This window comes from Spermophilus citellus (genome assembly GCF_964194105.1).
Source record: "Spermophilus citellus genome assembly, chromosome: 18".
Lineage (NCBI taxonomy): Eukaryota > Metazoa > Chordata > Mammalia > Rodentia > Sciuridae > Spermophilus > Spermophilus citellus.
Window position 1 is genome coordinate 44,222,896 of NC_138200.1, and position 24,216 is coordinate 44,247,111.

The 24,216-nt window shown below is 49.7% G+C and overlaps 1 protein-coding gene across 7 annotated transcripts in view; it reads left to right on the forward strand.

Annotated features, from left to right (window-relative positions):
* Positions 1 to 7,682: 7,682 nt before the first annotated feature.
* Positions 7,683 to 24,216, forward strand: part of NDRG4 (NDRG family member 4) — a 41,349-nt gene continuing 24,815 nt past the window's right edge. The window contains exon 1 of one of the 7 annotated variants that reach the window (XM_081273526.1): positions 7,683 to 7,843. Coding sequence is in view for 2 of the 7 variants with exons in the window: in XM_081273528.1 (XP_081129654.1) it covers positions 8,824 to 8,860 (37 nt within the window). In the remaining 5 variants the exon portion in view is untranslated. Of the gene's footprint in view, positions 7,844 to 7,958; positions 8,202 to 8,652; positions 8,861 to 24,216 lie in introns of those variants that run through there. The other 6 variants (XM_081273527.1, XM_081273523.1, XM_081273525.1 and 3 more) reach the window with 6 other exon arrangements.

A 24,216-nucleotide genomic window follows, 5' to 3' on the forward strand; every position in this document is an offset into this window, starting at 1 on the left:
TTGGGAATTGAACCCAGGGAGCTTAACCACTGAGCTTCATCCCCAATCCTTTTTATTTTTTATTTTGAGATAGGGGTCTTGCTAAGTTGCTTATAGCCTTTCTGAGTTGCTGAGGCTGGCCTCAAACTTGCAATCTTCCTGCTTCAGCCTCCCGAGGCACTAAGTAAAGGTCTTTTCTTTTATGAAATAATAGTGATTAATAGATGATGGTTTGTGTGTATGTGGCAAAATATACCATTGGCATTCGAACAGGAGTTCACTCTGCTGGTTGGGGTTGCTCAAACCTTGCACATTCCAAAGAAAGGAATAACCTTTGACTTCTCCTCAAGATTACTCCTGTGTTCTTGGAATATCACTGTCTTTGCATGTCTTCAGCCTTGAGTTCCAGTGAAACAGTTTGACCAGAGAATTTATACTAGCAATGGAATGAATAGTGAAGGCCTGATTTAGCATTTGTGAGGTTCTGGGCCACAAAGATCAGTTTGACCTTTGGGGACGTGGAGATTGAGTAGCTAAGGTTAGTCACATGGATGCTGCGTGCCTATATGACTGACACCCAATAAAAATAAAAACGGGAAACCAAGGCCCCTGGTGGGTAAGTCCTAGCAGGTGTTGTCATGCATCATTACCAGAAGGATTAAGTGTGTTCTAATTTGACTCCACTGGGAGAGGAAGATTGCAAGCTTGCACGTGGAGTTTTCTGGACTTTGCTCATGCACCTTTTCTCTTCTGGTCTTGATCTGTGCTCTTTCAATGCAATAACAATAAACAAGAATATAATGGGTTCTCTGAGTCCTGTGAATCAGTCTAGCAAATTGTCAATCGTGGGGGTGGTCTTGGAGACTCTTAGAACAGTATCCAAAGTCAGTTCCTCAGTTTCTATTAAAAATGCACCTTGCCAGACACAGTGGTGCATGCCTGTAATCCCAGCAGTTTGGGAGGCTGAGGCAGGAGGATCAAGCATTCAAAGCCAGCCTCAGCAACTTAATGAGGCCCTAAGCAATTCGACAAGACTCCAATTTGTAAAATTTATATTTTAAAATTAATAATAATGCTGGGGATGTGGCTCAGTGGTTGATTGCTCCTGGGTTCAATCCTCAGTACCAAAAAAAAAAAAAAAGTGCACCCTGACTAATAATAGTTACATCCCAACATACGCATAACTTGAAAATATCATACATAAGCTGAAAATGTATCTACTGCACCTAACTAATTGAGCATCAGAGCTTAGTCATTGATTAATAAATTACTGTAGATTAATAGGAAACTGCAAAAATAGTAGAAAGGTCTGGTGTTCCCTCATGAATCTCCCTCAAAGGTAAAACTTTAGGTAACATAGTACAAGATCAAAACCTTGGGCTTTAAAAAGGATTAGCACAATTGGAAGATGGGGGCTGGTGACAAGCCTACTTCTTCCTATGGGTTCCCCAGAGAACCTGCACAGGTGCATAGGATGTCAGTGCTTGCCCTCAGGATGGTGTGGCTGGCCGGGAGTTGTTCCTTTTGCCACCACTCAACATCCAGAGTTTCATGTGTTTATTGCCATCCCAGGGAAAAGATCAAAATTCAAACTATGGTTGCTACTGAAGGTGTGCTGTCTATTGAATGTGTCTTGTCCAAAAAAAAAAAAAAAATCATAAGCCAACCATCCAACTGGGGACTGTCTGTATTTTTTTTTTTGACACCTCTGATTCAACCCAAGTCTGTTTGTCATGGTGCTGAGCTCATGACGGAGAGGTTGTCTTTGGGTGGTCCAGCCCTGGGACTCAATCCATCCCAAGCCTGGGGAGTATCACATGCCCAGTTCTGTGAGAAGTGTTAGCTCAAGCCTGGGGTGGGATTGGGACCATTCATTCAAGTAGCCTGTGCTGCAGAAAGCCAGGCCAGCTCTCTGCACTTCAAGACAAAGACTCTTCTGGACATGGGAGTTCTCCTAAGGAAGGAGAATGGCTCTGCTCAGCTCCAAAGAGCTACTCTATCTTTTCTTTTCTTTTCTTTGAGAGATTCCTACCTGCTGGGATATCTGTCTCCCTGGACTCACAGGCCAAGCTGTGCTGGGTAGCCCCTTAAAGCACAAAGGATGGAGGAGAGCCTGGAAGCCCTCCCACCCACCATGAGGGGTAACTTTCCTACCTTTCAGGGAAAATTGAGGTATGGGCATGGGGTTTGATATTTTTTAAAATTATAGTACACACACACACAACATTTATAAGGTACACAGAGAATAATAAAAATCATTCATAATTCCAATGCCTAAAGATAGCCAGTTTGGGGGGAACTTTATATTTACTCTAATAAAAGTATTCTTCTTCAACATAATCTTAATAGCTGCACTGTCTTTATTTTGTGGGTACATCACAATTTTTGTAATCAATTCCATATTTTTGAGCATTTAAGGAAGATGGGTCCGTTTTTCTGTCATTGGAAACAATTTTGCAGTCTGGCTCTCTGGCCTCTGTCCTCCTGCCAGTGCCAGCCCATCCACTCTCAGGAAGAGGCTGATGCATGCTTAAACCAGGCTCGTCTTCACACCTGTGCAGGTTCTCTGGGGAACCCATAGGAAGGAGTGGGCTTGATCTACTCTTGTAACAAAGTGTAGACTTAAAAACATTAGCTCCTGAGACTGAGTCTAAATATTTATCTGGGGGCTGGGGGTGTGGCTCAAGCGGTAATGCGCTCGCCTGGCATGCGCGTGGCGCTGGGTTCGATCCTCAGCACCACATAAAATAAAATAAAGATGTTGTGTCCACCGAAAACTGAAAAATAAAAATAAATAAATAAATAAATAAATATTTATCTGTAGGGCTGCCTTGGTTTTGCATTTTTATTTATTTATTTAATTTTGTGTATTGGAAATTTTTAAAATTTTTTTTAGTTGTAGATGGACACATACTTTTATCTTATTTGTTTATTTTCATGTGGTGCTGGGGATTGAACCCAGTGTCTCACATATGCTAGGCAAGTGCTCTACCACTGAGCCACCACCCTGGCCCTGGGTACTAGAAATTTAACAGGAGTGCTGTACCAACAAGCTACATCCCCAAACCCCTTTCTTTCTTTCTTTCTTTTTTTCTTTCTCTTATGATACTGGGGATTGAATCTAGGGGCACTTAACCACATCCCCAGCCCTTTTCATTTTTTGTTTTGAGACAGGGCCTCACTAAGTTGCTGAGGCTGGCTTGCAATTTGCAATACCCCTGCCTCAGGCTCCCAAGCCACTAGGATTACAGGTGTGCACCACCGCGCCCAGTTTATTTCTTATTTTGAGATAGGATCTCGCTAAATTGTCCAGGCTGGCCTTGAACATGCATTCTATTTGCCTCAGCCTCTCAAGTAGTTGGGATTACAGGCATGTGTCACCATGCCTGGATTGTTTTTACTTTTAATTTTGAAATTATTATAGATTAATAGGAAGCTGCAAAAATGGTAGAAAAGTCTGGTGTCCTCTCTCACAATCTCCCTCAAAGCTAAGGCTTTAGGTAACTATAGTAGAAGATCAAAACCTTGGGCTTTAAAATAAAGGTTGGCACAGTCGGAAGATGGGGGTTGGTGACAAGCCCACTCCTTCCTATGGGTTCCCCAGAGAACCTGCACAGGTGTGAAGACGAGCCTGGTTTAAGCATGCATCAGCCTCTTCCTGAGAGTGGATGGGCTGGCACTGGCAGGAGGACAGAGGCCAGAGAGCCAGACTGCAAAATTGTTTCCAATGACAGAAAAACGGACCCATCTTCCTTAAATGCTCAAAAATATGGAATTGATTACAAAAATTGTGATGTACCCACAAAATAAAGACAGTGCAGCTATTAAGATTATGTTGAAGAAGAATACTTTTATTAGAGTAAATATAAAGTTCCCCCCAAACTGGCTATCTTTAGGCAGTGGAATTATGAATGATTTTTATTTTTCTCTGTGTACCTTAACCCCACCCCCTTGCCTTGACCTGGCACTAATTAGGGCTCCCTGTGTCTTCTGTTTCCCAGGGGAGTTAGAGGGCCATCTTCAGAGGGCACCGGAGGGGATCTGCTGTCCTCTGGGAGAGGGGGAGGGGTGGGACATCAAGAGTTACCCTGAAGAGCAAAGGGCTGGTCCTGAGGGACAAGGATCCTTACATGCTATGAGGGAAAGGGGGTGGCAACACAGCCAGTGAATGGCCCTCAGTGGACAGGCACAGGGAGCAGACACTCTGGTGGCTGGTGAAATTCCAGAGCCAGGCGGAGGCCAGCGTTCTCCCCCGCCCACCTCCCGGGTGCAGCTTCTGCACCATCTGCTCAGGCACACCCAGCCTTCTCCACCTCAACCAGAGCTCCAGGTGGGGGGCAGGGCTGCTATGTGCTCAGCTTTGTGCTTCCTTGAGCTTAGCACAGGGCCTGGCTGGTGTAATATAGAACAAATGGATGGATGGATGGACGGACAGACAGAGAAATGGGTGGGTTTAAGGATGGAGCTCTCTCCCAATCACCCACTTCCATCTCCATTTGCTGATCCTCTACCTCTCTGCAGGTTCAGATGCCTCTTTCTTCAGCCCTTGCTGGGCCCTCCAGGCCCCCACTGCATTCCACAGTAACCTCAATTACACACCTTAGCAGTGTATCTGATACCCACATCATGGGACTCTGCGCTGACTTCCTTTATCAGTGTATGAATCATAAAGGCAAGGTCAATGTCCTGCCACTTCTGGTTCTCCAGTGGACCCTAGAGCCCCAGGACTCAGCACCCAGGAGCTACTGAATCAATATTATGAAAGAAAAGTTCTTCTCCACCCCCCCACCCCACCCCCACTGCCACAGGCTGCTTGGCTTCTGGTTGATGAATATAAGGGGTTGTGGGGGGCAGGGGGTTAGGGGTTCCTGACACCCCTTCATCTGCTAAGAGAGAAAGATTCCATGGCCCCCAGGTGCATCTTCACTCCCAACCCCATCAGCTAATTCTTTTTATTTGCTCCCAGTCATGGTCACGGGAGGACCAGGGGATGGGAGAGGGATGGTGTGACTCAGCCCAATTCATCACCACAATGGAAAAACCCAGTCACCTGCCCTCCTGGCAGCAGGACCAGAGCTGCCTCTGATCTGGAAGGGCAGCAAGCCACACTGTTTTCAAGGTCCTTTTGTCTTTCACCTGCTGGCGGAAAAAATCAGAATGAAGCACTGGTTGATGCTGAGGATTTACCGTGTGGTGCGAATGTCAGTGACCCGAGACAGGACCAGGGACAGCATGTCCCTTCATGCCAGACTCTGAGTTAAGCATCCATGTGCTTCGTCATCTGTTTCACAAGTCCATTGTTACCTGAAGTGGGCACTGGTCACTTTTTGGCTACCAGCATCTGACATGGCCTTCCTATGACGCAGTGGGAGCCCACCTCCCACTAGAGAATCAGAAAAGGCCCCTCCCCTGCCTTCCTTGCAGCTGTGTTGGAGGATGTGACCTGGGCTCCTCCAATCAGAAGTCCCACTCAGCCCTGTGAATTAGAAACTGGTGGCAGGAGGAAGCCCAGACCACAGGGAATCCATTTTGGTGAAGCCAGTGGCAGTGGTGGCAGTACAGCTCTAGTCTCAGAGCCAGCTGCTGTCCAGATGCCCATGTCCAGTGTCCACATCTGTAGGCGGCACCAGCTGCAGCATCTGCACCCAGGAGTAGCCGTGGTGGTTTCAATGCCAGGCCAAGGCTGCAGTGTCAGGCCTGGCTCCTGAAACCCCCAGGCCAGGTTGAGGCGGGGGTACTCCCAGACTCTCCTTTAAAGTCATTTTCTGCTTAAATTAGCTGAAGTAGGCCTCTGTTTCCTGCAGCTAACACCCTAACAAATAAATCAGCTGAGTTTACAGATGGAGAGGGGAAGGCTCTCGGGAAAGGCTGCTCTCACCTCCAGCCTAGGTGCAGGCCAGCCAGACTTCTGCCCAGTTTGCAAGGCAGCGACATTTAAAGCATCTTTTTAGGAGCTGAAAGCAAAGCCAGGGGACCCTTCTGGAGAGCCCCTGGTTTCAGGCAACAGCTTGATCCTCTACAGTGTTCTGCTTTCCTGAGTTTAAAAAAAACCCACCATCCAGTCTGTCCCAGACAGCATGTCTCCCCCACAGGGAGAAAGATGAAGCGAGTCCACCACACTGGGATTGCAACTAGCCCCTTTTGTTGACTCCGCAGTGACCCGTTTTGCCTGGCATGACTGCCTCCTTCAGAAGGAGCCACGCTGCCCATTCCTGGAGCACCTACCTTAATGCAATAGCCCCTGGGTCTCTTCCAGTTCAGGTTTCAGAAACCTGACCCACAGGAAGGCTCACTTGGGGTTCATAAATTATCCAAGCCAAGTAGATTGTCTACACGAGGTCAAGGCTATCCCAAGGGCTGCTTCTTACACAGACAGACATGACATAGTGTCGAAGCTCTTAACAGGCAGCCCTTTATATCTTCTGGGGTCTGAGTTCCCCCAAGGAATTCAGAACAGGCAAGGCCTCAGGAATTATCTCGCTAGAACCCCATCAACTAGTTTTATCCAATGACTAGATCTTAAATTACTGAAAAGGATAGAACTCAGGAATATTTAATGTAATCATGTCGGTCTCACCACCAATAATAATAATGACCATTTATTGAACACTTAGAACAGGTGTCTGCCTTCATCGAGAACATTTTCATCATTTAATTCCTCAAGAATAATCTGAGGTCAGCATTACAGCAATTTCATGGACTGTGACCTGGAGGATACCAAACCTCACACAGCCTGGAAATTGTCCACCCGGCCTGTGCTCTCATGGACTGGCTTCTGACTTTGATGTACAGAACCACAGCCTAGTGAAAGGAAGAGGTTTCAGAGATAGAAGCTCCTTCTGGCCACTGACCTCCTCCTAAACCCTTTACAAAGGAGGAAAGTGAGGCAGGGATTTCCCCAGGGTGCAGAAGCCACACTTGCTGCCTCCTGTGAGTTTATATGCCGCCCCCCAAACTGGACAAAGCTGTTCAAGCAAGGATATTACCTCTTCTGGAGCCACCAAAATCTTCCCAGGTCCTCAACTGGAGGATGGGTTAATTCACCAGGGCCACAGTCTGCCCAGAGCTGAGGGAAAGCCAGGACCTCATGACAAACAGGGCCCACAAAGGTCACCAAAGGGAGAGAGGGTGCTGTAAGATCCTCTTGACCTTCTACCCCATGGCCATCCTGGATGGCCAACACAAAAGTCCAACACTTTTTGCACCCCAAAGGTCTGGAATTCAGGGAAGGGCAGAACCAAGGTTACTGTTAGAGCCTGAAGAGAACTTGGGTCCTCAGGAGCCCACATGTCGAGCTGTCTGGCCCAGATAAATTTTGGAGGATCTTTCATATTTCCTAGAGTTGAACTCCATCCAGGGCCTCTGACCCTCTCTTTTTGGGCGGTTCGCACTGGACCCAAGCAGTGTGAGGCGGAAAATGACTCTGGTCTCCCCGTTCCCTCTACCTGGGGTAATGTCAGGTGAATTGAGAACAGAACCTTGTCACACGCTCTGGGTGGGACCCTCAGAACCCAGACAGAGCACCTTTGCCCAGATTTTTACCTCTAGCTCTGAAAACGCAGGACTATGCCGCAAAGAACCCTGAGGCCCCACTTCTTCCCGACCCTCCAGGGCTTTTCTCCAATGGTTCCCAGGCGGCGGCGGGTGGGGCCCGAGCGACAGGGGTGGGGAGGGGAGTGGCGGCGGGATGTGGGGAGTCTCTACAGGGCCTTGAGTTCAAACAAAGACAGAAGCAGAGGCCACCCTCTTCCCGGGAACCCGACGCCTCGCGGTACTGGGGAACAGGAGGGGCGGCCAAGGCCTCACACGCACCACACCGGGCAGATCCCCAGCGGCCAGGCCCTTCTCCCGGTGCCCGCAGGAGGTGAGAAACGGGCGGGGGATCGCGGATCGCCGGGGTCTCCGATAGGTTTGCGTGTCGCGGCGTCCCGCTGGCCCTCCCACCCACACACCCACCGACCGATCGGACGCGCAGGCCAAGATAGGAGGCGGAAGCTGGGCGCCTGGGACCGCAGCCGGGTTCGAGTCACCAGGCCCGGCGCGCACGGTGGGCCGAGCGCCCACGCCCACCACACCCAGTGGGCACGCCCCGCGGCGCGCCGCCCTCGCCCCAGGCACCCGCGGAGGGGCTTGCGGGCTGCTGGCACCTGCACAGCGCGTTGGCGGCGGCGCGCGGAGGCCGGGCTCCCGCCTGCGCGTCTGTCTCGCTGGCAGCACCCTCGGTGAGTCGCCGCGCCCTCGCCCCTGCAGCCCCGGCCTCCGCTCCCTTTGCTATTGCGGCTGCTGCGCGCGCCCCCAGTCCCAGGCTTACGAGCCCCGCATAGTCTCCCGGGGACCCCATTTCGCCTACGCGAGGGCGGTGTCCGTCCTCCCCACCCCACCCCGGCTCGCGTTCCCGGCCGGGCACCGGACCCCAGGGGGCCACCGCCCAGCAGCCTCCCGCTCCTCCCCTACAGCGACGCCCGGGGACGGCAGGTTTCTTTGTTCGGGCAGCAGGCGCAAGGGCCCCCTCCCGTGTTGTCACCCGTATTGTCACCCGCACCCACCCGGTGCACTCCATCCGCCTCCTGGAGTTCACCCCGACCAGGTGGCGGCGGGCGCCTTTTGGGGGTGCGCGGCCGTGCAATTGGTGGATTTTTTTAAACCTTTGTGGAGGGGGCCGCGCGGCGTAGGGGGCGGCGAGAGCACTCCTGGCTGCGGGCTGCTGCTCCTGCCTGGCTCCGGCTCGGCTCCGGCTCTCCCGCTGCTCCTCTCCGCGCCTCTCGCGCGCCTCGTCGCGCCCCGGCTTGGTCCAGCGCACTTCCCCGACGCCGCAGCCCGAGCCGGGCAGTGCCGGGCGCCGAGATGAAGGTGCTGGGACACAAGATCGAATTGCTGGCAGGTACCGCGACCCTTCCCCGCGGCCGCCCTCGGCGCGGCCCTCGCTGCCCGCTACTTTTCTAGTTGGAGCGGGCTCCGGGAGCGGTGGCAGGGTTTGGAGAGGCTCGGATCCGAGCAGGACAGGGCACCACTTAATTCAGTTAATAGCTAGTTCGGGTGCTACCTGTTCCTAGGCGGAGCCTGACCCCGGGAGAGCACCTGAGGCTGCGCCCTACCCGGCTCGGTTCTCTTCTGAGCCCTGCTGCCGGTGGAGCGCGCGGCGCGCGGCTCGATCTCTAGTCTCATAGGAGCGGACCCTTGGGGTCTCGGACTGGTCGAGTTAGGGTCAGAACCCCGAAAGAGAGCCTGAAGCCCCAGGCCGCCAATTAATGTCGCTTATCCCCAAAGAAAGGAGCTCTCTGGGCTCCTGGCAGGAACCGTGCTCAGGGCCTCTTATTTCCTGCACCCTGTGACAATCTGAGCTGCTCTTCGCTCTTCTCTGGGGTGAGAAGTTTCTTGTTGGGAGTAGAGGACAAGTGACTTGAAAAGTAGAAAGCCAGATTGGACCCTAATGACTGGGACCTCTTGGATTTGGGGCCCCTGTGGAGAAGTGACCAGATGCCCTGCTGGAAACCCACATCTGGGGGCAATGGTTGGAGTTCCACTGCCCAGAGCAAGAGGTGGGGAAGAGAGCCAGGACAGGGGCCAGCGTCTGAAGCGTAGGAGACAGTCCTAGGGGTGAAGTGCGGTAGCACCTGGGCTTCTCTGTTCTCTCCAGGACAGAACTAGACCCACAGCAGGCGAGGTCCAGTCCAGACCCCACCAGGCTGGGACTTGAGGTGCTGAGCCCATGCCTGTTAGATGAACACATGGAAGGGACACGTTCCAGTCGATATCTTCTGGCGCTCCAGGGGTTTGGTCCCACCCTGGAGACCCTTACTGTCTGGGACAAGAGAATGAGGACAGGACCCTATTATAAGGTGGGGAAGGGACAAAAATCTGTGGTTGCACTTAGGAAACAGGATGAGGCCTGGGGCTAGAGGGCAGAGGTTAAATGTGTCAGCCTTTGAAAACTCTAATACTGAATTTCTGCTCTTGGGGAGGGAGTTGGGATTACTGGTCCCCGCCTGGAGTGTGAGAGAGACTTGCTTTGGGTGTGGAGTGGTGTCTGCAGGGCCTGAGTGTGTGGGGGAGGGGAGGGAGGGAGATAGGGTGGAGGGAGTAGGATGGGGGAGGTTTGGGGCTCTTAAACCCACAGCAGCCCCTGACAGCTCATAGAGAAGGGACTGATCCTTGGGCCCTGGAACCTCTGGGAGCACCCACCCCCAACCTTGCCAGCTGTTTTTTTTTTTTTTTTTTTTTTTTTTTTTTTTTTTTTTTTTTTTTTATTGGTAGGCCTGGCCCAGCAACTTGGATGTTAAGTCCCTAGAGGGAGAGTTTTCATAGTGCCCTGCATGGAGAACAGACCTGGATGCCCTTCCTCCTCCTCCTCTTCATCCTAGAGAAGAAATGATAGGGGAGTGGGGGTTTTAGGGGTGTCCATGTTTTGGGGTCCCCATACAGTGTGCCCTCATCTCAACTGGGTGCAGCAATCAGGACCCCTCCTCCATTATCAGGTGGGCTCACCAGGTTCTGGCACTTTCTAAGACCCTGGCCAGGCTGGGGCAGGACCCTCTTAGTCTCTATCATCTGTCACAGGCTCCCAGTGCACATCTACACCAGGCCTGGGGTCAGCGCATCCCCTCCGATGCAGTTTTGTCTAGACTTCCCTCTCTCCGGCCCCCTCCTGGCCTCTTCCTTGCCTCACAGATCTGGATTCCCACTCCAGCCCCCTGCCAGTCAGCTGGGTGATTTCGGACAGGTTGCTTAACCTCTCTGACTTCGGTTTTCTCAGCTTCAAGATGGAACTGTTGACCCTTCCATATCTAAGAACTGGTGTGAAGCCTGCTGAGACAGTCCAAGTGGCACACATGATTGGGACCTATGTCCTATGGGCACCTCTCAGGCTTTGTGTCCTCTCTGGTTCCTTCATCTTGGATCTCCCCCTAATGGGGATCTCCACCTGCCCTGGCTGATTGGCTGCCAGCAGCTCTAGATATGCCCCCACCCTACTTTATTCCTGTCGCATGCAACTGGGAGAGTTTGATTCATCCCTTTGGATGGCAAACAGATCACAGGCAGGATGGGGTCCATTTATTGTGGCAGCATACAGTAAGTGCTCAATAGCTGTTGACCGAGTCTGAGCTCACATAGCCCCACTCGTCAGCTGCACCTGAGGGAGGCTGTGCAGGACCTCTAACTCTCTGCCCCTGCCCCGCCCCCACCCCTTTAAAAAAAACTCATATGGATTTAGCTCTTTTTAATTGTTTTCCCATTCTATTTTATTATGGTGCCCACTTCACCAATGAGGTCAGTCACTCCGTCGTGTTCATACAGCTGGAGAGAAGTTGGCTCTGAAGTCAAACCCCAGTGCCAATCTGGAGTGGCCCCAGGCTTCCTAACTGTGTTGCCTGGCGTTGGGCCAGTTTTTGTTGTTGTTGTTTTGGTTTGGTTTGGTTTTGGTACTGGGGATTGAACCCAGGGGTGCTCAATCACTGAGCCACATCCCAGCTCGTGTGTGTGTGTGTGTGTGTGTGTGTGTGTGTGTGTATGAAACAGGGTCTTACTATGTTGCTTAGGGCCTCCTTAATTTACTGAGGCTGCCCTCAAAGTTGCAATCCTCCTGCCCCAGCCTCCTGAGCCACTGGGATTACAGGTGTGTGCCACCATGTCTGGTTTTGAAGCTTCTCCACATGTCATTTCCCTCACCTGTAGAATGGGATATGTGTGTCAGGTCTAGAGCCATACCACCCTGAATGCATTCCATCTCAGAAGCTAGGCAGGGTCGGCCTGGTTAGTACTTGGGTGGGAGAATGTGTGTCAGATGTTGAGCGTGGCATCTGGCAGGCAGGCGGTAAATGGCATTTGCAGGGCCATGATCCTTGAGCTGCCATCAAATTATTCCAGGATTTCCTCCTCTGCTTTGCTTCAGGATCCAGAGTCTCCTCCTTCAGGGTGTCCCAGTTCCTCTGCTGGGTTCTGTGCACAACCCAGGTCTCTCTGGATGTATCTCAGGTTTGCATCCTGGGCTGGAGTGGGCCACAGCATCTGGACCCTTATGTCCCACATCCACAGCTCTGAGAGCAGGTGTGAGAAGCTAGGTGTCCCCTCATGTGGGACCTGGAGGGATGCCCACATGCTGTCCTGCTCAAGCCCAGCATATCTTTTTGTTCTGGAGAGAAGGGGCGGCGATAGGGCCATTCTGAGGCTCCCCTGATAACGAATGCCTCTGAGGCCTGCAGTTGCCAGACTCTGGCAGGATCTTGCTGCAACAGGAACAAGGAAGGTGGTGATCTTGCCATCAGAGGATGTGACTCTCAGGGTCTCCTCTCTGCTTCTGAGCTCCTGGGAGAATTCTTAACATCTCTGAGCCTCAGTCTCCTTGTTGGTAAAATGGGAGCATTGTGACAAGGCTCCACCCTGGTGAAGGAGCCCGGGACACTGTCACCTGTTGGCAAGCTCCTTACAGTTCCCAGAGGGCAGATTGTTGGTGCCTTGGTAGCTTGTCTATTTGCAAATAGGAAAGCAATTGTTTTTGGTGGATTTGTACTCAAACAATATGTTTTCAAGATGGTTCGGCGTCACAGGTAGCTCTAAAAATGGCAGATTTGGGGCTCTGAAGTGGTCCCTTGGGAGCCTTGGTATTGGATGTTGGCAATTTAAAATAGCATACTTGGTGTGGGATTAAAAAGCAAAAGTTTGACCAGTTCTGTGTAGAATTTGGGTTCTCTTTTCACGCGTGGAATTCGTAGCCCACACCATTTTACTGGCTACGCTGCAGTCGTGTTTACTGGTCGGCAAGTTTGTTGGCCCACATTTCACCTGAGGGGTAAACTGAGGCATGGATTTCCCCCCCCCCCCGCCCCAGGAGGCTGAAAACAGGACCTGGCACCCTCACTGCCAGTTTCTCCCTTCAGCACACTCCGATGCTGTATCTGTGGAGGCTGCACAGATAAGCACTGGGAGAATTCTGCTGGGGACAGGGGACAGATGTGCAAATCGTTGGATGTGCCAGGGTGGCGTGGGGAGAGGGGCATGCCGTTCCACTGCACAGGGGAGAAACAGGTACCGCTCTTACGAAGGGCAAGGCCACGATGTATCCAAAGCTCAAAAATAAGTGTGATCTGTGACTCAGCAGTTGAATTTTTAGGAACAAATAAAGAGGTGTTCGTTCAAGGATATTTATTCTGTCATTGTTTATAGAAGAAAAAAAAAGTGGAAACAACCTAACTGCCGACCAGTGGAAGAGCACAGCCGTCCCAGGGACCATAATTCACAGGTAGCTGCAAATTGTGCTCCCGAGGGTCATCCTTCCACCTGAATGGTGTCCGCCCCAATATGTGTAATAATAATGGTGGTGATGACTCACGGGTTTTTTTTTTTTTATTACAAAAGTGTGCTTTATTACAAGAAAATTTTAAAATATAACCAATAATACTAAAATAATATAACTGGCATTTATAGCCTTGGTCCAAGTTCTTTATTAAATAGACTAATAAATGTACCATGAATAGTTATTGATCAGCTTATGCAACAAAACAGATAAATGGAGGGTCTGGGGTTGTGGCTCAGTGGTTAAGCACTTGCCTAGCATGTGTGAGGCACTGGGTTCGATTCTCAGTACCACATAAAAATAAATAAAATAAAAGTCCATTGACAACTAACACACACACACACACACACATACACACACAAGAAATAAATGGAAAAAGTGAATAAAGAATAGTGATGAGCCAGGCGTGATGGTACACACCTATAATCCCAGTGGCTCTGGAGGCTGAGGCAGGAGGATCTCAAGTTCAAAGCCAGCCTCAGCAAAAGTGAGATGCTGAGCAAACTCAGTGAGACCCTGTCTCTAAATACAATACAAAATAGGGCTGGGGATGTGGCTCAGTGGTTGAATGCCCCTGAGTTCAATCCCTGGTACCCCTCCCCCCCAAAAAAGAATACCTAACGATGAACCAGGAATTTTGTTTTTTGTTTTTTTGCTTATACAAGACACCTCACAGTTATATGGCACAAACCACAGGCCAGGCACAGCCCTACATTCTACGTTGTTGTAACAGTGAGATACATGCTGCTGTTTCCTCCTTTTTACAGATAAGGAAACAGAGGCACAGACCACTTAAGTAATTTGTCAGAGGCCACACAGATGTCGGTGGCTGGCCAGGATTTGAAGCAAGATGTCTCTAGATCTAGAGTCCAAAAGATATTTCAAAACAATGTTTCTTGCTTTAAAAAAAAAAAAAAAAAAAAACATCTTTTTCAGGGTTTAGATGAGCAATGGAAATGAATAAAAGTGTAGGTGCTGGGACCTTGGCAGTGGGTATCTCTAGTGCACAGGATTTTCTGTAATTTTTTTTTCTATTTGTTCCTCTGTTTTTCTCAGTGAGTTTGTACTACATGAAGTTCAAGTTCTGGGTTTTGGTGGTGGTGATGGTGGTACCAGTCATTGAACCCAGAGGCCTTGCCTCCCGAGCTACGTCCCCCAACCCTTTTTACTTTGTATTTTGAGACGAGGTCTTACTAAGTTGCCCAGGCCGGCCTCAAACTCTGGATCCTCCTTCCCCAGCCTTCCTAGTAGCTGAGATTACAGGCGTGCACCACTGTGCCCGGCTCAGTTTCTGGTTTTTAAAACCTGAGAGTCAGAAAACGCATAGGGGAAAGTGCTAGAGTGCTAGGCAAAGACCCTGGTGAAACAGGTCCCTGGGAACCTGGGAGGAGCGCCCGCCCCGGATCCAGTGCAGAGGAAGAGGAGGGAGGAGTGGTCCCTGGATGTTGCCCTGAGTCTCCCAAGTCCAGGGAGCAGGAAGTCGCTTCCCACGGTAAACCACAGGCACAGGCCATATCTTCGTGTCTCCCTCTTGCACGAAGGTTGTGCTGGGCTGATAATGGCCCCCAAAGATTTTCTAATCCAATCCCTAGAACTTGCCTTATGTGGTAAAAGGGACTTTGCAGATGCCGTTGAGCTTAGGGTCTTAGATGGAGAGAGATTCCAGGATTATCCATGGGGCCTGAATGCATCCTCGAGTATCTTTGTAAGAGGAGGAGAGGATGTTCCACAGCAGGAGAGGGGATGTGGTGACAGGAGCAACTTGGTGGCCCAGAAGAGGGGGAAGGGGCCACCAGCCAAGGAATGCCAGGAATGCTGGAAAGGGCAGGAGAGCAGCTCCCTGGCTGAGCCCCGAATGGAGTGGCCCTGGACTCTGGTCACCAGCTTCTAACCTTCAGAACTTAAGAGCTAGACCCTTGTATATGGCTGATTACACTGTGGATGTGACTCTGCACCGTGGACGGCCAGAGGAATGAGAAGGGATGCTCCGTTGGTGTCGTGTGTCAAATGCACCCTACTGTCACGTATAACTAATTAGAACAAATAAAAAATGCAATAAAAATAGTTGGATGTAAAAGAGAGAGACAGAGAGAGAAAAGCTGCATGCTGCTTTAAACCACCAGGTTTGCAGGGTGCCATAGCACACACCTGTAATCCAGCAACTTTGGAGGCTGAGATGGGAGGATCACAGGTTCAAGGCCAGCCTGGGCATTTGGCAAGACCTTGAGACTCTGTCTCAAAAACAGCTGGGAGCCAGGCACAGTGACGCACGATTGTAATCCCAGTGGCTCCTGAAAGTCAGCCCCTAAGCAACTCAGTGAGACTGTGTCTCAAAAAAAAAAAAAAAAGGCTGGGGATATAGTTCAGTGGGAAAGTACCCCTGGGTCCAATCCCTGGTACAAAAAAAAAACCAACCCACAAGGCCAGGAATACAGCTCAGCGGTAGAGCACCCTGGGGTCCGTTCCCAGTATTGCAAAAAAGAAACCACCAGGTTCATGGAGCTTGGTCTGAGCAGCTACGGATCTGACTCCTACTGTAGCCTCTGCCCAGAGGGTGGGTGAGGAATGGATGTGACCCTCCACCCAGTCTGGGACAGACCCAGTCACCTCAGCAGGATGGCCCAGCTCACACCCAGGGCCTCCCCAGCCTTTTGCTCCTTAATGAGGCCTCAGATTCTAATCCACCAATGACATTTTGCTCCCGCCCGAGTGGCCAGAGCCCCAGAACAAATGTCTGTGGAACCAGCTCAAAGCCTCTCACCACCTCGCCTGCCCCCATGTGCCTCAGCCCCAGGTCTAGGCATCGCCCAGCAGGAAGAGGGACCCTCTGATGAGAAGCCCCTCCTGTCACTCCTCTGCTTCAGACTGTCCAATGCATCTGCACATTCAGAGTAAAAAACACAGATTTTCTATGGATCTTCAGGGCTGTGAGCTGGACTCTGCCCCTTAGCTCAGTGCCTCACCTCCTGCCTCTCCCCCTCACCACCCTGCTCCATCTCCTGGGCTTCCTCTGTCCTAAACACGCCGTGCAGCAAGCACCTGCCCAGGGCCTTTGCATGGGCCGTTCCTCTGTGCTCAGCATCCTCCTCAGCATCCCCAGGAATCACCGCCCATCTCCCTTCAAATCTGTGCTCATGTGGCCTTTGTCAGCCTGGCGACATCTCTGACCATTCTGTCTAGATCACAGCGCCCCAACCTGCTTCTGCCCCCTTCTGTGACTTGACTTCCTCCATTGCACCTAGAATATCTGAACACCATATGTTTACTTGCATTTGTTGATTGATTGCCCCTCCCCCCCCCAAAGAAATACCACTGCAATAATGGGACTCTTTGCATGTGATGGTCAGCATGTCACCTCCAGTGCCTTGAATAGCTTCAGAAACATATAGCCAGAGTATCCCTGGGGCTGAAATGCTTGGGGCCAGATTTCAGATTTCTGATTTCAGAGTTTCTGTGGATAACTGCAGAGACTTTACCAGATCCACATTCCTCATTCAAACATCTGAAGTCCAACATGCTCCAAAAGCCAAACGTTTTTCGAGCATCATGTCATCACAAGAAAACATGACCTAGGAGTTGGGTGGGCACTGATCAGGCAGCCCCCTCCAACAAGCATGTGAGGTAGGAAAACTCTGGGAGTTGCCTAGAGTCCTCCTCACCAATCAAACATTGTTTTTCAAAGTGTCAGTGTATTGGGAAGTTCAGAGGAGCAGAGGCTTTTGGTGAGCAGGGACGGAGTAAGCGGTGCCCCCTTGGGCTTGCTCTCCGTTGCAGATGCCTGTTAGGTTGCCTTGGCCTCCCTCTTTGAATCTTTTTTTTTTTTTTTGGTACCGGGGATTGAACCCAGGGGCACTTGACCACTGAGCCACATCCGCAGCCTTTCTTATTTTGAAACAGTGTCTTGCTAAATTGCTAGGTTGGCCTTGAACTCGCTGTCCTCCTGCCTCGGCCTCCTGAGCAGCTGAGATTACAGGCGTGCGCCACCGGCCCGGCACCTCTTTGAATCTTGCAGGAAGATCCAGGACAAGTGTTGCTTTGTTTCTGGGAAATTTGCCAAATTGGGCAAAGATACACAGTTGAATTGAACGAGACACCTGCGTTAAAGAGGCTTGAGAGTTTGTGAGAAAAGAACCCAGCTAAAGCTTTTTAACTTTTTAATGTAGGTCATGGTTACCCATGTTGATACAATGATTGTGAGCTTTTCAGTGGTGGGTTAGAAGGGGCTGGTGAACTTGTTTAAACCTCATGGAGAGTCAGGAGCATTGGTGCACACCTGTAATTCCTGTGTCATAGGAGGCTGAAGCAGGAGGATTGCAAGTTGGAGGTCAGCCTGGGCAATTTCAGAAGACCCTGTCTCAAAATAAGAAACATAAAGGACTGGGGGTATAGCCAAGTGGTAAAGCACCCCTGGGTTCAATCCCTAGTAAAAACAATAACCAAAAAAACAACTCCTGGAGAAAATCACATCACAGATCTCATGGATTATTGTGCTCGCTGCAAGGAGGAAGTTGCAGGTTCTGCATTAGCTCTAGTGTGTCCCTATTTCCTTTCGGAAAGTCATTTGCCTTGAATTCCTTTAGCGTATTAGGCTGAATCTTCCCCTCCACGCACACAAAAAAAGGTCCCAAATTTAGATTAGCTTCAATTGTATGACAGAACACTCATGATAATAATAGATTAAGATAAACATGTATTGACCTCTCTCACAAACAGGGTCTGGAAATGGACCATCACAAATCATGGCTTCATTATCCTCAGTTATCTAGACTCCTTTGTTGCCTCTCTGCTACCTTTAATGTCCTGCTTCAAGGTCCAAAATGGCTGCTCTAGCTCCTGTCATTACATCTATATTCTAGCCAGCTGGCAGGAGAAAGAGTCAAAGACTGGCATGTCTCCTCTTTGAAGAACAATGCCCCAGAGTCACATATTTTCATTTACATTTCAATGGCAGAATAGCACATAGTCCCAAGATTTTTCCCATCATCTTCCCACGTATCTAAAATTCAGGAATCTATTATTATGTCTGTTTAACACCTAGAGCCAAGTGTATAGAAAAACTGAGCTCACACATGGGCGCCGGGCCTCAGCATCTAACTTTATGGGAGAGCTCTGTTACTTCTATTCTAACATGCACTTTTTTTTTTTTCACACTTGAACATTTCTAAAATTGGGCTGCATTCTCTAGTCTCTGCTGACAAAGTGGGCAGCGTGACTTTGCTGTCACTGCTGTCCCACAAGCATCAGAATGTGCAGGGTGCACGTCAGCATCTTGGAAGGGAATCCTGGAGACCACACAGAGCAGGTCACCAGCATCCTTGCTGCTGAGAAGCCCGAACTGCATAGAAACCGCAGGTGTCAAGACTCCAGGACAGATCGACAGGCTTCGGACTCCAGAGTGCCGAGACATTTTAGGATAGACCTCCCCAATTGATTTCAATGACATTTTCCTTTTTTTTTTTTTTTTTAGAATTCACATGAGTGAGATGATTTAAAAAATCTGAATGTAAGTCTAAAAGAACGCTTTCAATTAGCACACACACACACACACAAAAACAAAGAAAATGAAAAATAAGAACTCGTCATGAGGTGGTAAGTCCAGAACTTCTTTGCGCGTACCTTAGGAATGGACAAATAAGCAAAAATATTATGGGTAATGAGAACCATGTTTCTCATCATTGGAGAAAAACATGTAAATCATGTTTGAAGGAAGAAAGTTAGAACAGACCCTGGTGTTGAATTAGAAACAGAGGAAATAGAAATAAAAATTCCAGATTTTCAACATCTATACAGATGGATAGATTCAGAAGTAACTGTGTGCTTTGGTATCTTATGTTTTTCTGCCCTACCTGCGGAGGGACCCAGGTGAAGGACACCCCATATCAGTGAGCACCCTCACTATCCAGATGTTGGTATCTAAGTCTCCCAAAAGAGGAATCAGGGAACTCGAAGAAGGGGTTGATTCCAGGGTCGAGGCAGAAGGGAATGAGTTTGGAACATTTATTAATTCTGTAAAATCAGAAACTACTCAAAGAATGGTGGGTACATGTTGAAAGACACAAGAGCCAACCCTGGGGGACTCCCAAAGGCCAAATATGACCCAGTTTGAACCAGGAAATTAAAAACAATTAGCAATGGATTTTTGAACCCATCAGATCAATATCCATGAGCCCACAGTGGTATAAATAAACAATGGAATAGATGAGGAGGTGGAAGAGAAGGGAGAGCTCTTTCTTACACGAGAGTTCCCATGAACAAACGTAGACTGATAATGGAAATAGAAAATTATTATTAGACAAAGCCCACAGTGATTGTGGGCAGCGATCATCAATGGTTGTTAAAATTAGCAGGTAGAAGTACCAGGAGAGACGGGATGTCTTTGCAGTCTCCAAGTAGCTTCCCACAGACACTTATTAATTGCAAAGGGGAGACTGGTCACCTTTCAGGGAGACAGCCCCTTCGTCATGTGATCAAGGTTAACAGCCCCAGTAATAAGACAGATTGGCAGCCGGTGCCCGGGTCTGGTGCTCAGGGCACGTGGTTTCTCTTGTATTCGTGCCCACAAGGTCTGGCTTCAGTCGAATGGTAAAAAAAAAAATACAATGGACAAACCTGAACCGAAGACACTCCAGATGAAGCAACCAACGTTCCTCAAACGTGTCAAAGTCACCAGGCGCAGTGGCGCACGCCTGTAACCCCAGCCACTTGGGAGGCCGAGGCAGGAGTGTCGCAAGTTCAAGGCCAGCCTCAGTAATTTAGCAAGATCCTAAGCAACTCAGTGAAACCCTGTCTCTAAATTTAAAAAATATGAATAAGAGCTGGTGGTGAAGCGCCCATAGGTTCAATCCCCAGTATCAAAAAAAAAAAAGTGATTGGGGATGTGACTCAGTGGTAAAGAGCCCCAAGGTTCAATCCCAAAAGAAAAAAGTGTCAAAGTCATAAAAGACAAGAACAGAAGGACTGACCCTGGTGGAAGAGGCTTGACAACTAAGTGCAGTGTGATGTCTTGGATCAGGTCCTGGCACTGCCCCCACCCCCCAAAAAAAGCACAATTGTGTAACTTTGAGGGAAACTAGGTTAAGGTATCTGAAAAAGTTCTGTGTTTTGTTGTTGTTGTTGTTGTTTGTTTGTTTTGCAATATTTCTGTAAGCAGAATTTTTTCCAAGAAAACATAAATAAATAAAATACAAGGGAGGAAATATTCTATCTTTTTTTTAATATTTATTTTTCAGTTTTTGGCGGACACAACATCTTTGTTGGTATGTGGTGCTGAGGATCGAACCCGGGCCGCACACATGCCAGGCGAGCGCGCTACCACTTGAGCCACATCCCCAGCCCGAAATATTCTATCTTAACTAGAAACATTTTCTTTTCGATATATAAAATGTGCTACTTATGGCTCCGTGGTATCTTAAGATTTGATAAAATCTGGTGTATAGAATAAAAATTCCCTTTCATAACCTTCCAAACCCCTATCCTACCCGAGGGGAAAGTTTGAGCTTACCCTGAATCATTTGAGGATTTTCTTCTTGAATTTGCCAGTATGTGTTAGGTGTACCTGTCCAGTATGTGCATGTTTTACATAAGTGAGATTATTTAGACTTCTTATTGTACCATGTTCCTTTTTTCTTTTCCCTGTATATTTTAGAAAGTTTTCCCTATGTGTGTGAGTGGAATGTCCCTTTTTCCTTTTTATTGGGGACTGAACCCAGGGCTTACACATGTTAGGTGGGCAAGCGCTCTACTACAGAGCTATATGCCCAACCCTTTTTTTAATTTTGAGACGGGATCTTGCTAAATTGCCCGGGCTGCCTTCAAACTTGCAATCCTCCTGCCTCAGCCTCCTAGTGGCAGGCATAGCAGGCGTGCACCACCATGCTTGGCTGGTGTTGTCTTTTATCTTGAAGCTGCTTGGTACCCGGGGGCACAGATGCTCCGTAATTTGTTTAACTATTCTCCTGATGTTCATTTAGGTTGCTTCCCCTTTTGAACGACTTCCCTGCACTGAGCCTCTTGTGCACCACTTCCTGCCGTACCCACCTGTGTTTTTTCTTTAGGATAAATACCTGGAGATGAATTGCACAGTTGACAAATACTTGCATTTGACAGATTATACCAAATTGTCCCCCAAATAAAACTGAACCCACTGTAATCCAACCAACAGTGGCAGAGCGCATGTGCCTGTACCCGCTGCCTGCCAACTCTGGGTGCTATCAGTAGTTCGCAGTTTGAGTGAACAGTGAGCCTCCCTTCATCTATTCATTTCATTTTACTGAGCAAAGATTGAACAAAGTGTCTGCTCGCCCTGTGCCCAGAACAGATGAAGCCCTGGTCCTCGGGGACTCTCTGGTAGTTCCCTGCATGTCCCTGGTGGCTAGTGGATACGCCTTGTGCTTCCCCGATGGTTTTCAGGGCGTGACTTTCTGACCTCCCTCCCCCAGACTTGTGTCCCCTCTTCTTGCTGGATTCACGCTGGGTTTCTTTCTGCTGGCTGAGCCTGGCTCCAGAGAGCTACTAAGCCTGTTCCTCTATTGGGGGGTTGTGACAAGCCTCCATGGAGACACCAGAGAGTCAGGCAGGGACTGAGAATGAGGAGAGCAGCAGAGGAGGGTGCATAAGCTGGGGACGAGCTGAGGCTTCACTGCTTCCTCCAAGATCTGCGGAAACCTCACCAGCCTGTTCCAGAGGTCTCCAGGCCTTGGTGGTGTGCCTGCAAGTACTGCTTTATGCCTCTAAGTGACATTGGAACAGTGGAATACGAGTGACAAAAATGTTTACTCGGTCCCCCTTCTACAGCTTCTGTGGGCAGGTCAACCACAGTCTGTCCTGTTTGTCCTCGTATTGGTGAATTGTTCGATTTGAAAATCATTGAGCCTCGACCTCTGGGCTCTGATGAAGTTTGACAGATGAACAGGGTCAGGCCTCTGTCCTCAGGGGGGCTACAGTGAGGAGATGGAACCACTCATCCATGCATCCCGGGGTTATTGAGGTCATGCAGCCCAGACATTGATCTACGGTCCCTAGACCCAGACATGGTTGGTTCAAGTCTGGGTTTTGTCACTTACCCCTGGTAAAACCTTGGTCTGGTTGTTTCACCTGTTTGAACCTCCCTTCCCCAGCTACGAATCGAGGACAACCATAGGCCCTGCCTCAGAGAAGCTTGTAAGAGGATTCAATGAATTGAGACATACAAAGTGCTAAAACAGAGCCGGGAACATAGTAGGTGCTCAGTAAATATTAATGATTTTTTTTAAATGATCATAGGGTTATGGAGAGGAAGGGCCTTCCAGGCAGGGGAACAGGACGGGCAAGGGCTTTGCTTCCTGTGGAAGGATGTCCTACGGAGTCAGCTGGGGCTTCCGCAGTAAGGGTTAGAACACAAATATGGTGGCCTTAAGCACTGTGTGTGTGTGTGTGAGTGAGAGAGAGAGCAGGCAGGCACGGCTGTTGTGGGATAGGAATTCAGAGGACCCAGGGGAAAGCAGAACTAGCCTCTTCCAAGTTGGGTCTAAATCAAGGAGCTGTGACTAGAGGGAGGAAATGGTGATTGAGCCAGAAATGTTGTCCCCATGTTCTTGTGTCCAGCTGTCTCTGTCTTCCTGGATCTGCCGCAGGGGGATGGCACCTGTCACCCCTGTGTCTTTTTCTGGTCTGTGAAGAAAGGAGGCCAAAGGGAGGCCTCATCCCAGCCCCGGCCCAGCGCTATCTCAGCCCTGAGGTCCGGATAGCACCAGGGAGTGGCCCAGGGCCAGCCCCCTAGATGGCTCCAAGCCCCCAGGGTAGTGCAACCAGAAGGCGTGTCCCTGATCTCCAGGGTCTCAGGCTCCCTGCACTCTTTCAAGCCACAGAGGGGGACCCAGGCCAGCTGTGTAGGCTGTGCACGTCTGTGACGTCACTGTGATGCCATCCCTTCTCTGTGACGCGCCACCCTCACTCAACTCTCCCTGGCCATTCCCCTCCCCCAGGGCGCAGCCAGCCAGGCCCCTTGTGACAGTGGGTGGGACAAATTTCAATGGCTGTGGCTTTTCTTGTAATCAGGGGATCTTATAACTGTCAGAGTGCCGCCTACACAGGGCAGCTTGGTCTGGACCTTGACCATGACCTGCCCTGGTCCCCCTCACTCTATGGTTGAAAAAACTACGAGCCATTCCACGGCTGTGCGCCTTCCCTCTTTGCCTTCTCCCTGACCCGCAGGCCCCTGGGTTCGGCTTCTCCTGAGTGTGCTGACTTTCCTGTGTGCGGGTCCTGCCTTTCGGCTCCAGAGTGTCTCAGTGGGACAGTACGGGCGTGGCTGGGGGAGGGAGCACCCCTGCATAGGGACCCTTCTCACCCGGGCCCCAGGTACTAAAGGTTGGTAGGAGCCTCCCTCCATTGAAACAGCCAAACCCCACGGGTATTTCCAGATGTCCCCTTACCATCTCCACCACTAATACTTCCCACTGACAATCGCTTAAATAAGAGACAAAATAACAAAGGGGAGGGGGACAAATAATAAGCAACTGCTTTATTCTGGAGGATGAGTAACTACTACTGATCAATTTAAGTATTTATTGAACAGTTTTACGAACAATCGTAGTAATTATATATATTGGGAGGGGTCCTGGGGACTGAACTCAGGGGCTCTCAACCACTGAGCCATATCCCCAGCCCTATTTTGTATTTTATTTAGAGACAGGGTCTCACTGAGTTGCTTAGTGCCTCACTTTTTCCGAGGCTGGCTTTGAACTCGAGATCCTCCTGCCTCAGCCTCCTGAGCCACTGGGATTACAAGTGTGCACCCCAGTTACTAATATTTTTAACCCAAGCAAATCCAAGGGTTCACGTCTTAGGTCTTATCCTAGAATCAGGTTGGCCCATGCCTGTAATCCCAGCTACTCAGGAGGATGAGGCTGAGGCAGAAGGATCACAAGTTTGAGACCAGCCTCAGCAACTTAGCAAGACTCTGTCTC